Source organism: Pteropus medius, unplaced genomic scaffold (assembly GCF_902729225.1).
Source record: "Pteropus medius unplaced genomic scaffold, Ma_sr-lr_union100, whole genome shotgun sequence".
In the NCBI taxonomy this organism is placed as follows: Eukaryota; Metazoa; Chordata; class Mammalia; order Chiroptera; family Pteropodidae; genus Pteropus; species Pteropus medius.
Genome location: NW_024347791.1, coordinates 13,134,226 through 13,153,064, shown reverse-complemented (window position 1 = coordinate 13,153,064; position 18,839 = coordinate 13,134,226). Strand labels below are relative to the sequence as shown.

General features: G+C 33.9%; 1 protein-coding gene across 10 annotated transcripts in view; it reads left to right on the top strand.

Moving 5' to 3' along the window:
* PPP1R9A (protein phosphatase 1 regulatory subunit 9A) overlaps window positions 1-18,839 on the top strand; it is a 262,803-nt gene that overhangs the window by 213,868 nt on the left and 30,096 nt on the right. For 5 of the 10 annotated variants that reach the window (XM_039878060.1, XM_039878059.1, XM_039878055.1 and 2 more), the window contains 2 exons: window positions 13,636-13,793; window positions 14,308-14,605. In XM_039878060.1, coding sequence (XP_039733994.1) covers window positions 13,636-13,793; window positions 14,308-14,605 — 456 coding nt within the window. The remainder of the gene's footprint in view (window positions 1-13,635; window positions 13,794-14,307; window positions 14,606-18,839) is intronic. The other 5 variants (XM_039878065.1, XM_039878064.1, XM_039878063.1 and 2 more) reach the window with 2 other exon arrangements.

Sequence of the window (18,839 nt, the reverse complement as noted above, 5' to 3'; positions counted from 1 at the left end):
TTGATTAGATTCCCTATAAAAGTCACTTAAACAACATGCTCTTTCTAAGCTTCCAGATATTCCAGGATCTTTATGATGATACGGTTTTCAGCTTCGAATATTTTAAAGCCTGTTTATTAAAGAAAGATTATACATATTTCTTAGAGATACTGAAAGAAAAACTAGGAATGTTGGTAAAAATTGTATGAAGGCAGGTTATGATTTTCCTATCTCGAAAGGTGAGAACTAAGTATAATACCTGTAAAAAAATTATTTTGAAGACCAAAAGCCTGTGGCACTCTGACTTGTAAGAGGAAGGGTGATTACTAATTAAAAGAGTGGTGTTTGGCCCTATTAAGTATACAGTAAGGTATATGATTTGTAAGGTGTCCGGGATCAAGATTGTGAAAGATAAAGGTTTTGATATTAGACAAATGAATACATGATATAAACATTTTAAGAGATGAGAGATAATTTGAAGAAGAGGAAATGAATAAAATTAGAATAAGTTTTTCCTGATTTCTAGACACTATTTTAAAGGCAGGGCCTTATGTTAAAGTTTATGTCATAGGGTATTCTTGGAGTAAATGGAGGCTTTGAATGCCTGAGGAAGAGTTTATACTTAATTCCATAAGCATTGTGACCCACTAACAATTCTAAGGCATAACAGGAGCTGGGGCACTTGTAGCTTTGTAAATTTAGTCCAAGGATCCCTGTGAAGTTTGGCTATTACTACCTAGTGCTTCTCCCTTCTCATACCCATCTACTCAGCCAGTGGGCCACCAGTTAGATGATATTGCATGTTATTTTTTCCCAACATGTGAACATTCAGGATTATTTAAAGCAGTTTATCCTTAATTACTTACTGTTCCTTAGCTCTAACCACAACTGAGCAAGAAGAAAAACACTTAAATTTCAAGATGGCAGATTATAGGAAAGTCGAGACTTTCAGAGTAGAATGTGGCTGGAATTAATTACTTAATCCTGGATGTGTTGTAGTTAGCTACTTCCCGGGCGATTTAAGAGTATCCCAGAGATAGGAGTATAAGGATATGAAAATAATGCCATCTTGCTTCCTCTCTTTTCCTTTACTCCTTTTCCCCAGAATGGTTTGGTTGCTCTAATAAGGCACTAGATTTCCCAAAAATTGATCCCTAAAATAGTAGTCTGCACCTGAATCCTGAATCCAGTATGTTTAGTCCCAAACCCAAGACTTGTGGACATGTCACTAGAACTCTTGAGTCTGCTTAGATAGTCAAGCTAGCCAATTCTCTGGTCATCAGGCCCCATCCAAACCACATTTGCTTGTTGTGACCTAGTTGTTACCTTATTGGTTTTCATGGAATTTGATTTTTTTTTTTTAGTTGAATTACTTCTGTGGAATTTACTCAGACTTAAATAAAGTCTTTATTGGGAAGAGCAAAGGGAAGTAACCAACTGTCATTAGGGGTGTCTGCCTTTTTCCCCACCAGTTGGTTTTTAAAGTCTTATACTTCATTCACGTACTGTCTGAAGTAACTTAGACACTTCTATATGACAGGTTAGGGTGAATTGAAAGTGAGTGGCAAGATAAGGGAGAACAATGAGGATGAGGACAGTGTAGAAACAGAAATGATGCTGCAAGTATATATAACATACTTACACTATTTCGGAGGCTAGGCCTTTAATTTGGCTCTAAGCTTTCTAGTTGCCAGAAGGAAATGGAAACCCTTGTCTATTACATGTTGCACAATGATCATAAGATAATAAACAAACAAACAAACAGATAAACAAACAAAAAACCATCTGTTCAAGAGAAGTGTAACTATTGGTACAAATAATGTATGATTTGGAGCAGACAGTGATATTAATATTGATAACATCCTTACAATAGATTGATTGATGATTGTATTAGAACAGTTTCTCATAGTGACCCTTAGTGTAGACCAAAGGCATCACACAAATACACAATGTAGTGTTCAGTAAAAGCAATTTAAATTACTGGAAGGAGAAGGTGGGTAAGATGTGATGGTACCTAGCTCTCTGCTGACCTAGCTTGGTGCTCAGGTGCTCTGTCATATATTTGTCAGGTCGAATTTGTTAACTATGTTCAAAACTTTTAGAATGTGTTACTGAAAGAGATTTTTTTAAAAAAAACTTCACACTAAAATTGTGGATTTTCTGTTTCTTCTTTTGGTTATGTAATTCACCTTATTGTCCACTTTGCTCGATATTTGAAGAGCTATATTAGCTTTCTTTTGGTTAGCGTTTGTATGGTACATCTTTTTTTCCCCCATCCTTTTACTGCAAATTTTCTATGTCTTTTGTAAGTAGCATATAGTTTTTTTACTTTTAATTAGTCTCTCGATCTTATTTTTAAAAAATTTAAAAAAATTTTTCTCAATGTTTATTTCTAAGATGAATTTAGAAAGTTGCTATGTATTTACCAATATGTTGAGTTTAAATCTAACATCTTACTATTATTCGTTTATAATCTAACCAAAAAAAAAAAAGAACATCTTTCTTTATCTATTTTCTTGCCTTCTTTTGCATTAACCAAGTGGGAACTTTCTAAAATTTATTTTCCCCTATATTAACTTTTCTTCTTATTTTTGTGGATACCTACAGATATCATTTAGAATATTTGCAGGAGAGGATGGACCAAATATTCATTAAGATATTCATCCAACTATTTTGGTTCTTCAAAAAATTTTTTCTCTTCAAATAAGTTTCATTAGCATGATTAAAAACATTCGCTTGAATAAAGACAAAATAATTTCTAAACATGAAAAAGTATCAGTGGCTATACCTTATAACTTGTATTTGAAATTGAATGGACAGCCTGACAGCCTTATTGCCTGTCTTCATTTTATTAAAAACAATTCATTCTTGGTTTCATGTGAAGTTAATGACTATTTTGTTTGGGAATGAGTCCCTACTACAATTAAATGAAGGAAAAAAAAAAAAATCTTCCAAAATTACAGTGTGACCTGTATTATTGAGTAAAGAGTTGATAAAAATCCTCAAAGAGTTAGGATTTTGTTTTTTATTTAAAACAAACAAATGTATCTATGATGTACCATAAGTATTGAAGTTCTTAAATGAGCTTTTAATAAATATTGAGTGGCAATACGTTAAAGGTCATACTCTCTGGCAAATGCCTTGAGAATGGTCTTCTGTGTATCTAATGGAGTACAGATCTATATATTTAACAAACAGTGAATATAGAGATGGAGTTAATACGTTTTTATGAGATTTAAGCTTATCTAACACAGTCGTGTTCTGGAATAGAGTTCTTCATTTGGAGGTAAGCAGAGTGAATACCACTGGCCGGCCAGGATTCTCTGCATTAAGAAAAAAATAATCTACTTGTTCACAAAGATAAATACTGACTCCAGAAATATATTTTGTATATATCATACCCAACTTGTATTTATTTAAGGAACACAAAGTTAGTTTAACATTGGAAAACTCATATATTTTACACATTAACCAAAGGAAAATATATATAATCATTTCATTAGGTGAAAACAAACATTTAATAAAGTTGAATACTTATTCATGATAAAAAGCTTATTAGGCTAGAAATACGAGGAACTTTCTTAACTTGATTCGAGGCTAACAAAAGTCTATTTCAAACTTCTTATGAAGTGGTGAAATGTTAAAATCAATAATTTTCTTTAAAATTAAAAATACTTTTAACATTTTACCACTAAATATGCTATTCCTACTTCTATTCAGTGTTGTCCTAGAGGTCCTAGCAAGTACTAGACAAGGAAAAGAGATAAATACGTGTATGTATGTATGTATATATGTATGTAGATACACATGACATATTTATAGAAAAGAAAGAAGCAAAATTTTTATTCACTGATAATAAAATTGAATACATAAAGAAAACTCGAGAGTTTACAGGTCATTAGAATTAAAGACTTTAGCAGGGTGGATAGCTCTAAGAATCATTAGACATCAATCCATTCTAACAAACAAAATGTAATTTTTTTTACAAGATACCAGTTATGATAGCAACAAAGAAGATAAGTTAGCCAGTATGAATTTAACAAAAGAAACTCAAGACCTGTGGAAAGACATTCAAGAAGACCTATGTAAATCAGTAGGATGCTTCATTGTTATAAAAACACCCCTATGCCAAATTAATCTATACATTTCATACAGTTTTGATTAGAATTTAAACAGGGCTTTCCTTTCCTTTCCTTTCCTTTCCTTTCCTTTCCTTTCCTTTCCTTTCCTTTCCTTTCCTTTCCTTTCCTTTCCTTTCCTTTCCTTTCCTTTCCTTTCTTTCCTTCCTTCCTTCCCTTCCCTTCCCTTCCCCTTCTCTTTCCCTTTTCCTTTTTCCTTTCCTTAGACGACAAGTTGTTTCTAAAACATATATGGAAGAACAGCTTGGCCCAGGATAGTCAAGATACTCCTGAAGAAGTACAATTTGAAGGAACTTGTTCTTTCACATGCCACGATTCACTGTGACGTAATAGTGATTAAGACAGTGTGGCGTAGTCTCAGCCATAGACAAGTAGACCAGCACAACAGAGCCAAGTCCAGAAACAGACACCCATTTATGTCAGTTTGAAAATAATACAGAACTGACACTGCAGATTGGTGGAGAAAGGATGAACTAACAAATAGTGCCAAGAAAATTAACCATTCACATGGGACAAAGTGAAATTGGATCCGACCTCATATCATTTATGAAACTGATTCCAAATGGATTAAAGTCTCAAATATGAAAAGCAATATATAAACCTTTTAGAAGAAAATCTAGGAGAATGTTTATATGATTTAAGGTGCAAAAATTCCATATCATAAGAAAAGTTTGATTAATTTGACATCAGTAGTATTAAGAAAATCTGATCTTCAAAAGACATGGAAAGAGAAACCAAAAATTGAGAGAAGATATTTGTAGCCCATATAACCAAGAAAAGGGGTTGTTATCCAGAATATAGTAAGAACTCATACTGGTCTTAGGAAAACACAACTAAATGGACAAAACACAGGAGCAATCAGTTCACTAAAGAGGAAAACCCAAAGGTTGCTGAACATAAAGAACCATTCAACCTCATTTGTAAAATAAAACAATTGGCAAAGATAGTTTCACAGTAATATTTGATTGTTAGCATATGTAGGGAAAAAAGTAAACTCACACAACTATTTTTGTTTAAATAGTCTGGTATTATTCAGCAAAATGGGAAATGTGTAAATTCTTTGCCCAATAAGTTTAATTCTGTGTGTATGTATGCTCTCTAGAAACTTGCCAGTGCCTACCAAAAGATGTGTTCAAAAATGCACAGCAACATTGTTCATCGTAGCTGTAGTAAAAAAACAATCCTAGTCATCATACCTTTCAACCTAATGTTGAGCAAACAACCAAAAATATGATTTGCAGAATATAATGTAGAGTTCATTACCATGCGTGTAAAGTTAAAAAAAAAACAAGAAAAATTGATCAGTATATTCTTTAGGGATACTTTTGTGGAATAACTAGGAGATAAAAACGGGGGCTACAACTTGGAATGGAGCGTAGAATGAGCTTCAAAAGTACAAATTTTCCTTTTTAGGCTTGATGGTAGGTACATGGGCATCTCTTTTTTCCTCCTTTTTCTATGTGACTTTCATATATGGTATATATTTTTGTACAAATAAAATATTTTAAAATAGGAAAGTTTTAACTAGTATAACTGAAAGATAAGAATGAGGAAAAAAAACACAAAAATTTCTTTTGGCTTAAAACTATTAGTTTAAGATTTGATAAGGAAAAAAAAAAAAAAAGCCAGCACTAGGTGGACATTTACACCAATGAAGTCCCTGAGGCCATTGGTCTCCTCTGAGATATCATTTTCTGCTGAGCCTGTAATCATTAGTTGCCTCTGTCCTTTTTGCCTTTCCCTGAGCCCTCGGTGTTAGTGGCTCTTTTTAGATACCTGTGGCTATGAGGCCAGTCCAGACCCCACCACTGCCTTCGATTTATTTCTTGATAGAGTCTGAGAGTACATTCAGTATTCACTTTTAGTATTGGAACCCAGAATTTTAAAATAAGGTTAAAGGCATGATTAAATCCAGAATTCATTAAATGGAAAGTCATTAAAAGGAAAGAGAATGCTTGCACCACATTATCTGGAATGTCTTATACAATAGCATTAGATACAGAGCAATGAGGTAATTATTCCATGCTGTCATGTTGCTCTCATTTGGGGCGGGGGAGGATTCTGGGGTAGATATAAATATCTGAATTCATGATAAAGAAAGCTTGAAAATCACGATTTTCATTTTAGCTGAACAAATTATTTTCGATAACTAATCCCTGATAAATAATTTTGACCATGAGATATTGAATTGCACTAATTAAAGAGTGAATGTTCCCAGTAAATCACTATGGAAAATTTTAATGAACAAGCCAAATGAACGAGAAATCTATACTTATCGATTGTTTTCTGGCATGTCATTAAAGCCCAAATCTGTCCTCTTGCTCAAAAAACAAAGCACCTAAATTGCCTGTCAAGTTTTGTGCAAGTTTTGCATCTATCTGTGTGTAAGTCATTAAGCCTTTTTTTTTGCCAAATCAACAAGACATTCAAAAGGAAGTATTTAGTTACAAAATGACAACTCTCCTTGGTTCATATTTTTCACTGCATCTTCGTGTAAGTTCACAGAAGTCACCAGACTCTTTAGTCATACCGAGGTATGTATTAATACAGAAAGCTATCTAAAACAGTTTTGATAGGAAAGTCATTTTTGTCAGAATTAACTTAAGCTTAGTAATTTCTGTAATTTTAGGAAAAGTGGGCTACTTTATATTTCACTTTGGCTTTTGAGTTTCATTTTCTTGTAATCGTAATATAAGGTAGATTATGATCTTCTGGAAATAAAGACAATTTTAACCCAATATGGGATATAGCCCCTTTTCAAGAAAACTTTACAAGATAACTGTATTCTGAAATGTTTCTTACATTTTATAAATATGATCTTGTTCAGCATGGAATTCTAATTATACAGATTGGAAGAGACCATGTAGTTATGCTAAGGTAAACTAAAAGAACCAGCTGGGATGTGAAGGGATATAAAAGTAGAAAGGATAAGATGCTGCATGGAGGGGTTTGTATATGAAGTACGTGTGTGGGCTCTTAAAGGCTGTGGTGGGCCATAGATTTCACTTAAGTTATCTATCAGCCAAGAGGAAAACGTGATCAATATGAGGTGTTTTACAGCATCTATAAGTTAAAACTCAATGATGAACAGCTATTTCTGGAATTAGGACTAGAAAATTCTCTTGTGTATATGGTTTTGAACAATGTGCCAACCATATTGTTTCAGTAGTCATAGTACCTAGATCCTTAAGGTTTATTTTTTTAAATTAATGCGGGGCACTAACATCAGGTTTTAACTGAGTTCCTTTGGGTGGACATGAAGTAATATTCTCTTCCATACTGGTAGAGTAATTATGTCTGAGATCTGCAGGAAATTTCACTTATGAAGAAACTTAAGCAACATTGGAATGTAGATGCACTGAAAAACTCTATTGCTTGTGAGTTTTTTGATGAAACAGAATGGCTCGGGGGCATAAAAATAGTCATTTGGATCTCTATTTTGGTTTTAAAATTGATTTATTCAAGTTATGTTATGAAAAACCTAGCTTTTTAAATTTTTAAATTTGGTGTGCAAATCACTATTAAGGGAACTTGGAATAATATTTAGTTTCTATTTACAACTTTAGCTAATTGAGCATCTCTAAACATTTAAAATTACATTTATAAATTTGTTATGTTTAATTTCCTTTTTAAGTACTATTACTAGCAGCTGACAGTCTTCATAAGTACTTAAGAAATTCTTATGCATTACATTGCACTTACAAGTATTGTGAACTAAGTTGTCTTAAATCTTTTAATGCTGTACATATCTAAGTCTTACTGTTGTCGAAAGATACTTTCCCATGGCTTCCTTAGCCAACAACTGTCATCTCAGGTAACTTAGGGTATTTTCTACCAAAGGCATAAGACCTGAATTCTTCCTTCTTATCAAGGAAGCTGTTATATCAAAATATGTAATTTGAGGAGTTGCCTAATTAGCGTAGATGGGATTACTAATACCCAGAGATTTTTGACTGAGAAACTGATTAGATTCTTGTAGTCAACTTTGAGTGAAAATGTAGAAGCTTGTTTATTGTTAAAGACACTATAATGGCAGGAAGAGGACATTTACATATCTCACCTTCTTAGACCCAACTTTTGCCTTTGACCTCATAGTCCTTCTCACAGAGGCCTGCAGTCCCCAACCAGTTTGCCCACGGGTTAGATTTTATATTTCTTTGAATTTTAGGTTATGCAGATCTTTTCTATCAGATTCTAAAGACTTCTGACACTGAAGGACTCCTAAGATGTTTAAATGCCTTTCCCTGTTGTCTAAATCTAAATTCTGTACCCTTTCACAGTCTGAATCAAGCAACTCTTAGAAGTGTTTCAAATGATATACAGTGGAATTTAGGTCTTCTCACATAGTTTTTTTCTTATTTGCAGCCACTCCCTCTATGGGCAATCTGATGACATCACTAAAGAGTCACTGCTAGGATACGGACAGTGGAATGTGGGCCTCACTGCCCTCTGAGAAGAGGAGTATAAGCTGACTTTAAACTAAGGGAGGCTAAGCTGGGTATCAGACTGCATTGGAAAAGCACTGCACTAAAACAAATAACCAAATTAGGCTTCGACAGCCATATAGATAGTTTTGAGATTGCATTATATGACAAAAAAAGGAATTCCTTAATATTTGTCAAAGATTAGCAAATGAAATGTATAGTTCATTCAACAGTAAAGTCAGACCTAATTGAAAGATTAGGAAACAGCAGTAATCTGCTTGTTTTGAAACAATAAGAAATCAGCTTCCTAAAATTTTATCGATAATGCTTGGGGTATAAAATTTATCAGCTTTTAGGTGATTTTATGTAAAGAAAGCAACTGTTAATAGAGTTCAGAGTGAGAAGTGCCCATGGATGGGTTCCTAACCAAAGTGCTGTCATAAGATGAGCTCAAGTCGTGTAACTCAGTTTCAAAGACCATTTCTGACATCTTCCCCATATAGTTACTAAAACAAAGCAGTTACTGGAAGCTAAGTCACAGGCCTTGTTTAGGCCAGATCATCAGACAATTGATAAAGTAGCGAGGCAGGCAAACAGTCTCCATAGATGTCATGAAATAGCAGCTTCCTCACATGGAGCAAGATGACAGTCACATGGATTTTGACAGTTTTCTGGGCTAATATCAATATCTGGGAATACTAAGTCCTAAAACGCCAAAGCTATCGGATTAGAATGGAATTAAGATGTCTGTAAAAGAAAACGTGCTGAATATATGGGGTTTTTTTTTTTAAACTAATTTTACATAAGTAATACATAAATGCAAAACAAATACATAATGCAAAAAATTTTAACGTTACAAATAAGAGTGAAGTGTCTGTTGACCAAATCTCCAAATCTAATACCTTTTTTAATGGTAACCACCATTATCAGTCTGAAGTGTATCTTTCCTGTTTTTTTCTATGCAATTATATGCATATATTTACCATTAGAAAATATATTTTATGTTGCTGTTTTTAAATATTTAAGATGTATGTACCTATTATTCTGCAATTTGCTTTAGTCACTTAAGACTCTCTTGCTAACCTTTTCATGTCAGTAAACACATTTACTGAAGGCTTATGTACCAGTCATTATTCTAAACACTTGTATATCTTTTAATGCATTTAGTCCTCATAAAAATGCAGTTATTATTATGTTACGTTATTATCGTGCCCATTCTGCCATTGAGGATTCTGAGGGACAGAGTTTAGGCAAATTGCCCGATTTAGTGGCAGAGCCACTACTCTGGATTCAGGGAAGACCAACCCCAGGTCTGCTCCCATGTTAACCATTTTACACTGCCCCGTGAGCCATGTGACCTGCCTCCGAATGCCGTACGTATGAACCCAAAAAGCCCCATGAGCCCGTCTTTTATGAACTTGCAGTGACTGTGAATGATATGCAGATAGCATTCAAGTTTTAAAATGTCACCAAGTGTCTCATTATGCTCAGCATTTCAGTTGATAATAGCACAAGCCAGGCAGTGTGATCTGTATAAGGTCTGACTGTTTTTGAGGAGAATAATGCACATAAGAATGCGGAGCAGACCCCATTGTTATGCTGTTCCATTCCCCTGCTTCCCTTGCCGCCTATATCTGATCCGTGGGCAGCATTCCATTTACGTCAAAAATAACGTCAATCTAGTGAAAAAACTGAATGACTCACAGCATTACTTTAGGGAACCGATCTCTGTAATATGATATATAATATCCTAATTTCACAGAACCTTTTTTCATAACAACTGTTCAAATCGTATTTGAATCCATTAAATTCTTTTAAAGAATCCAATTCGAAGCAATATTGAAACTATTCTTAAGATAAAAGTATATTGAAGAGGAGTCCCACCCACTCAAAATTGCTCTGTCATTAGCTACTTTATATCTTTTCTGTATTTGTCTCTCTGTATTTATTGATTCACTTGAGTCTGCTCTTCTTTTGTATTTCTGGCTGAATTTGAGTCAGGGATAGGCTATTTGAGAGACTGGAGGGTCTGAAAGAAAGAATAGAGAAGAAAGGAGAAAGGGAAAGGAAATTTTCTTCTGATTATTATGGACAACGGAGCAAGATACAATGGAGAGAAGAGGTAGGGGAAGAACCCAGAGTCTCGAGTTTATAAAAGCAGTGCTATGCTATTGATGATCTCTGAAGAGAATGAATGACAGTGAGAGAACACGGCCACCTACGCCCTTACATTTAGTAGCACATAACTTAGAAACGTCGAGCCAGTTGGAGTTCTCCTGCCACATCACCATCCACAAAATGACAGCTAAATTTTTTTATGTAAGAATTTTATTTCTTGGATAAATATAAAACCAAGTGAAATCCCTCAGTTTTTTCTCCCCCCTCTGGTGCTATATGCTTCTGGGCATTTTGCAAAGATGGCCCTTGACGTGTATTTTTGGTTGGAACAAAAAGACTGAAAAAAGAGGATTTAAAGAAGGCAAATTACTTGTGAAGTTTACTTTCAGACTTGTGAGTGACCTTCTAGAAGGAGGATAGGTTTCTGAGGACTGAACTCCCTCCACTGTCTTCCACAGATTAACTGTGTGATACAGTTAGTAGACAAGTTGGTAACTTTTGAGCCTTGGTTTTCCTATTTAAGGAAGAAAGCAGGCTAGGATCCCTACAGTTCTCTTGAATTATAATATCCTGATTCTTATATGACATGATAGAAAAAGATAGCTTCCAGTAGTCAGACAGGTTAGTCTTCTGGTTACCCAGCAGCATAAGTCTGGTACACATTTTCCTCCTGTTTCATACATTGCCTCTAATACTCCAAAGGGAGATGTTACTTGTAGTGTCTCCCGGGGCACTCTCCAACGTCTTTCTGGCATAAGAGCTGACGAAGTGAAAGTTCTCAGCTACATACCATTTTTTCCAGTTTTTACTTAAAATTTTTTTTTCTCAGGATAGAATATTGATAACTGATTTGTAATCCATGGGTCACTACTGTAAAGTAGCCCCGCGGTCTTTGTTTTCAGACTCTCAGAAATTGTGAATTGGATGTGTTGTTGGCCACTTGGATAAAGGATTTAAGGCACTGCTTTTCTAGTTTTGGCTAACTTCATCTTTAATGTGACTACTTCAGTGGTTTTCTTCTAGTCGGTGCTAACTGATATTAAAACAGATATACCAGATTGCCATCTTGGGGCACCAGTACCAGACAAATTACTGAATAGTGATGGAGCCAGAAGTCCCCGAATAAATTCTCTATACTCTAAACACTGCTAATAAGTCGTTCTCTGCTTCCCTCACTTTTTCTGTTCAGTACCTAGAGATTGAGTAACTACTGCAATCCTGGATTTTGAGTGCTACGCTGGATCTGCCAGGACGAGGATTCTATTGCAAAAATAGCCATATTTACTAAAATAGAATGAGCTTCCTCCTTAGGTCTTTTTGACACCAAGTAATCAAAGCTGTTATTAAATCAACCAAACAAGAAATCACCTGAGAAATTATTTTTCTGTAGTCTTCCCTTTCATGCTCTCTTAACACATGCGGAAGATTAATGATAGTATTTATATGTAGCCTGTTGAAGTGAATTTCCTAGACTAATCACACCCTATGTGATTTTACAACTGAAGACACTGAACTCTAATGGCATTAAAATCTTATTCTAGTAACTTGTTTAACACCAGCTACATTGGAAAAGCACAGAATAGTAGCCTGGGAATCAAAAAAAAGAAAAAAAAAACTAGAATAATCATGGAGGCTCATCAACTAGCTACGGAGATGAGGGCAAGTTACTCAAGTTGTCTGAGCTTTAGGAGAAGAAATAGGATACTTGTTCCTAGGAGTTGTGGTGAGGTACATATGAGATGGTCTATTTGACAGTGCTTTGTGTTACAGAATGCACAGTCCAAATATGAAATAGAAAAGGTTTGTAAAGTACGCATGTATGCAGTATATGTAATTATATTGTTGCTTTCATGTATTTGGTCTTTCTAGATTTTGTATGTAAACAAGAGCTTATAAGGTTATTCCTAATTATCACAATTAATGAACTCTTAATGGGTAGCTTCAAGTTTAGATTTTATTGGAAGAAGGATATTAAAGTGATCAAGGAGATTATTTTTTCTCCATTGACATGTAAAAAACAGACAACTAATTAGAAAATATTTAGCTATCTTTTATATAAACCTGAATGGTCTGACTTTTCTTAATATTCACTTTTCTTTCAAATATAAGAAATGAAAAATCAAAACCTTCTACAAATATTGTCATTCAATGAATATATCTTCTAGGGAAAAATATGTTTCTTTGTTAGACCCGTATGCCAGGTGCTAAATTCCTTAAGTAAGAGATGTACAACCTGAGGTGTTTCTTTGTTTTGGTTTTATAATAAATATATTTAGAACATATCTTAATACTGTGAAAAGGAATTTCCTGGGGGAATGCTACTGTAAGAAATTGTTTTATTCTAGTAATATCAATATGTATTAATTTTTTTACAACTCAGTTATTTGCTTTATTTTTAATAATTTAAATCCGGGGGGACTTAATTATTAATTCGAACATTATGACTATTTAATGACTGCCTCTCTGAAAAGATAAATGTAAAAAGATAAAGTCTTAGTAGTAAATTTTGCTATAGCAAATTTATGCTGATTGTCACCTTTTGTTGCCTATACTTGACCTGGCTCCTGATTTTTATAGGATTTTATCTTTGATTTCTAAGATCTCCCAACTTCGATATGCTGTCCTTTTGTATATTTGTTCATCAAACACTCCACCACACATACACATAAATAAATACAAATCAGTGCTTTTTATAATTATCTTGTAGGAAGTTCTTATGCTCTTTTGATGTTAGATTTTTGTTGTTGCCTTGGTCATGGTTAGTGTTGGTTTTTTCCCTTAGGCTTTGTATATTTCTCCCAGATCAGCCTGATTTCTTTGTTATCTATGGGATATCAGGCCATCATGGTTGTCACCTGTTTCTTGCCTGATGTTAACTGATAACCTTGAGATTTTGTCATCAATATCTGCAGTCTTTCTGTCAGTCCTCTTCCAAGGTTTCTCTCCTTGATTATTTTGCAACATTTTTTTCTTAGACTTGAATGAAGCAGTCCCAGAGACAGAGCGCCTGGATTCAAAAGCACTGAAAACTCGAGCCCAGCTCTCTGTGAAGAACAGACGCCAGAGGCCCTCTAGGACAAGACTCTATGACAGTGTCAGTTCAACAGATGGAGAGGACAGTCTAGAGCGGAAGGTGAGCACCTGGACTGTTTTCTGACTTACAGTGTTGCACTGTATTTTTGCTCCCACAGGTTATGGAAGATAATGATTTTTCTGCAACTAGATTCTATGCCCTAGATGGAAACGGCTGGAATAGTTCACTTCTTTGCCTTCTAAGTTCTTACTTAACTTGATATATTGCTGTAATTCATATTCTTTCTGTGTACTCATTCAGTGAACTAACCAAGAGCATTATTCATATTGTCATATTTCATGATGGTGCTTTTGATATTCAGCTTGTTGGTTTTACCTAGTGGGAAATAATGAATGTACAAGTTATTGTTTTCTCTCTGTTTCGGTGTCTGTATTAGTTATAATGGTAATATGGTGAGTTGTTATGAACTATGCAGTCTCATCTGTAAACAAGCAAACAAAAATCGGTTTTCGTGGGGATTTACTAAAAAAAAGTTGGTCTTATTTCAAAGTAAGTATTACATAGAAGTGGTGCTCCATGGCATAACCCCCTTTATAATCTCTTATACCAACAGCCTTCAAACAGTTTCTATAACCACATGCATATTACCAAATCACTTCTGCCCAAGGGTTTGAGAATTTCTTCTCCAGAATCAGATTCTGGTGCTCCATCCCTCACTTCAGTGGCTGGCAATATGCCCTTCTCGGCTGACCATATAGCTGAATTTCAAGGACCACTGCACCCAGAAAGGGAACCTTCCTCCTCCATATGGGGTGACACTTCACTCTCCTCTCCTTCAAAATCTGATCACGATATGGAAGAATCTCCTTACCACCATCAAACCACCACCAAGAAAATATCACAAGGAAAAGGTACTGTTCATTCTTCCGTTATTTTTATTTTGTTTTATCTAACTTCACTAACACCTCAATTTGTGCAGTATACAAATGGCTTTTCTTCTCATAATCCTAAATCCTTTTTCTTCTCACAATTAGTAACTAATGTTGCTTTCCTTTTGTGTTACGGAATAAGGGAATACCCCCCCTTTCATTTATTTTATTTTTTATCTTTTCTTACCTGGTTAGTATTTTTATTCCTCCAGTTCTCCACAAGTGTACTATTGAAGGAAATTCTTCAGGAGGCTTTCTAGAGATTTTGTAGAATAGCAACCCAGAGTTTTAATAATCATTAACATAGTTATATAGAAATATGTATAGGGAGATATCAAAATGAAAATGATAATAGGTCTTAACCCATTAATTGGTTTTTATTTAAAAGAAATTTTCACCATAATGATGCATATTGCAAAGAATGTGATAGAAAAGCTATGATAAAGATAATGCAGGGAGATTAATAAATTTTAAAATAGGCTCCTAAAGTTAACACCAGAATTGCATAGCAGTGTCAATAGCCTTTTCTCTTTTTAATAGTATGTTTTAATTTACAGAAGTAAATTAAACAAGTTAAATGATACAGAGATTTACAATAATAGATTCATTCTCTTCTACCACATCTGATGTGTTCCTTTAAAGTAACCAAGTAGGTTGGAGTCACAGTTGCCCCTTGAACAATGTGGTGGCTAGGAGCGCCAACTCCCGCATAGTCAAAATTTGTATATAACTTTTGACACCACTAAAACTTAACTACAGTCATCCCTCAGTATCTGTGGGGGATTGGTTCCAGGACCCCTCCCCCGCCCCCGCCATGGATATTAAAATTTATGGATGCTCAAGTCCTTTATGTCAAATGGCATAGAAGAAAGCATACATTTGGTCTTCCACATCTGTGGATTCCCAATCACAGATCAAAAATACTATTTTTAATCCATGATGGTTGAATCTGTGGATATAAAACCTGAAGATACAGAGGGCTGACTGTTTATTTATTGGAAAAAATTTGCATGTAAATGGACCCATGCAAGTCAAAGCCATGATTTTCAAGGGTCAACTGTATTATCTTTCACATCTAAAATGTACATAAATATATATATACAGATACATGTGTGTGTAAACAAATAGTTTTTAGTGTTTGTATTTTTTGTCTTTTCAAAAATGAATTCTACAAATGACATTATTCTGCAGTTTTGTTTTACACATAATAATATTTTATGTACAATAAAATTGCCCCTCCGAGATAATGTACAAAAATTTAAATAACAAGATAATTTTATGCTGTGAGCCTATAGTATAACTTAGACAAGTGTTACAGTACTGGTGGACATTTAAGCTGTATCGGGAGTTGGTGGGAGTGTTTTTTTGCTTGTTTGCTTACCACTGTGAAAAAAAGATATAACAAGCAACCCCGAGCTTTATATCCTTATATGCGAATGCTTTTATTTCTGCAGAATAAATTTTCAGATATTGAATTGGCAGAGTATATGGTACGCAGTGGAAAATGTGTGGTTTTAAATGTTCTTATTGTTAAAAACAAATATTGAAAATAAATATTCAAAATAATGAGAAAAGAACAGCCAAAAAACAAAATAGAAAGGAGAGGATGAAGAAGAGTTAAGCTAAATTCAATGTATTTTTATTGAAATGGAAAGTCTAGTCTTAACTCCTCATCCCAGCCAAATGCAGTAAAAGTGTATAAATTAACCAGGCAAAAGTGAATATCCCCATGGAAGGATGCATTAAGAAATAAAAAAGAGGAGATAGAAACAAAAAAGGCACAGTGTTAAAAATGAGAAAGGAGGTACGGAGATTAAAAGAATTATTTTTTTAAAAAGATAGTATGCCAACTCCATGGCAGTAGATTTGAAAAGCTAGAGGAAATGGAGGATTTTCCTATCAAAATATAAAGTACTCAAATTGGTCTAAGAAGAAGAAAACTTGAATAAACCAATAATCACAAAAATATAAAATGTATTTTTATAGCTTTCCTTTAGAAAGGCACCAGGCCCAGCTGGTTTTATAACTGAATTCTGCCTAACCTATCAGAAAATAGATAAGCTCTATTTTATATTAATTATTCCAAGTAGATGTTATTTTAGTAGCTAGAGTCTTAAAACTAGTAAAAATCACATGAAAGGAGAAAATCTTATGCATATAGATTCATTGAAAATATGATACTAGTAAATGGAATCCAGGAGTGAAAATTAATTATATTCCAAAATCAAGTAGGATTGATTCTGGAAATATAAGGATGGTTTAACATTAAAAAATCTAACAATATAAATCATCATATCAACACAGGAAATGTAAAGTGTTGTAACATTAATAGAAGTTGAAAATAAATTTGATACAATTTCCAGACATCTTCAGTAAAAAAAAGTAAAAGTGGAATTAGAAAAAAATTACCTTAATATAATTGGCCATTTACCAAAAATCAACCACAAAACATCATACTGAATAGTGACTCTTAAGCCATTTGCACAAAAATTAGGGATAAGATGTAAAGACCAACTATCATCACTATTATTAACATTATTTTTGAGATTTCTAATTGCAGAAAATTAAATGATCAGTATAAATTTGTTACAGAAAAGACCAAATATCTTTATTTGAGGATTATGTGAATGTTCATCTATAAGATTAAGTAGTCAAATACGAAACAAATATGTAAAAATCAATACCTTGATGTGTATAAGGGTGAAGTGTCTGCAGCTTTGAAATACAGTAATAAATTAATGGATTAATGGATAAATAGAGAGGTGGCTATATGATAAAGCAAATATCCTAAAATGAAAATTATAGAATCTAAGTAGTAGATACATATTTATTCACTGTAAAAATTTTTTCTTTTCAAAAAATTGCATAGCAAAAAGAAATGTCATTTCTGTCCATACTGATCTAGAGATTCAGTACAACAGACATTTTGTGGAACTTGTCAAGCTGACTGTAAAATTTATAAGAAAGAGAAAAAGGCCAAGAATACCTGAAGCTCTTGAAGAAGAAGCAGGCAGAGGGTTTTGGCTTACCCGATACCTGGAATTATTTAATTCCGTATATTATTTATACAGAGGTATACAGATAAACTAAAGAACGAAACAAAGAGCTTAGAAGCAGAATTATACACACACACACACACACACACACACACACACACACACACTTACGACAGCTGCGTGGATGGGTAGATTGATAAAGAACAGTTTTTAATAAATTGTTCTGGGGAAATTGGTGATCCATATTTTTAAAAATTATAATAGTTCTTCCTCTATCTCATACCATGCAAAAATTTTATTCAAGGTAGATTCGAGACTTAACTGGAAAATGCAAAACTATAAAACTTTTACAAGACTATATAGGAAAATATATAAATTTTTTGACTTCAGGATAGAGAAGGATTTCTTAAACAAGATGCAAAAAAAAACCATAAACCATAAAAGAAAAGATTGATAAAGTCAAATGATAATAAAATTAGAAACTTCTGTTCCTCAAAAGATAAAATAAAGAATCCCAAAAACTTGGGGAAGATAATACTTCCCATGTAACTAACAAAGGATTAGTATCTAGATTATGTAAGTAACATCTATAAATCACTAAGAAAAGACAAATAATAGAGGAGGAAAATGTATAATGTCCTGAACAGGCACTTCATAGAAGATGAACACCAAATGGCCATAATATCTATGAAAAGATGTTCAACCACATTAGTAACTAGGAAAATATGAAATAAACCGAATGAGAGACCATTTTTTACCTACCAAAAAAATTAAAGATAGCCAAAAAAATTAAAGTCTGATAATACCAAATGCTGGTAAATATGTGAAACAACCATAAATTGAGTATCTGCTGGTGGCAGTGTAAATTGGCACAAGCTCTTTGAAAACCATTTGGCATTACCTAGTAAAGCTGAAAATATGCCTACCCTATGGCCCAGCAGGATATCTGAGAGAAATTCTGTTCTTTATATGAATCATATACAGGAGTATTCATAGCAACCCTGTTGTGTAATAGCAAAACCTGGAAACAACCTAAAACTGGTAATAATCACCAGTAGAACAGACAAATGAATTGCAGTATATTCCTATCATGAATCTGTGCAGGAGGGGAAATAAATAAACTGCGCTGAAATGTCACCACAGGGGTGAATCGCCAGAACAAGGCATTGAGAGGATAAAGCAAATTACAGATGACTACAGATGACTCTGTGTATAGAGAG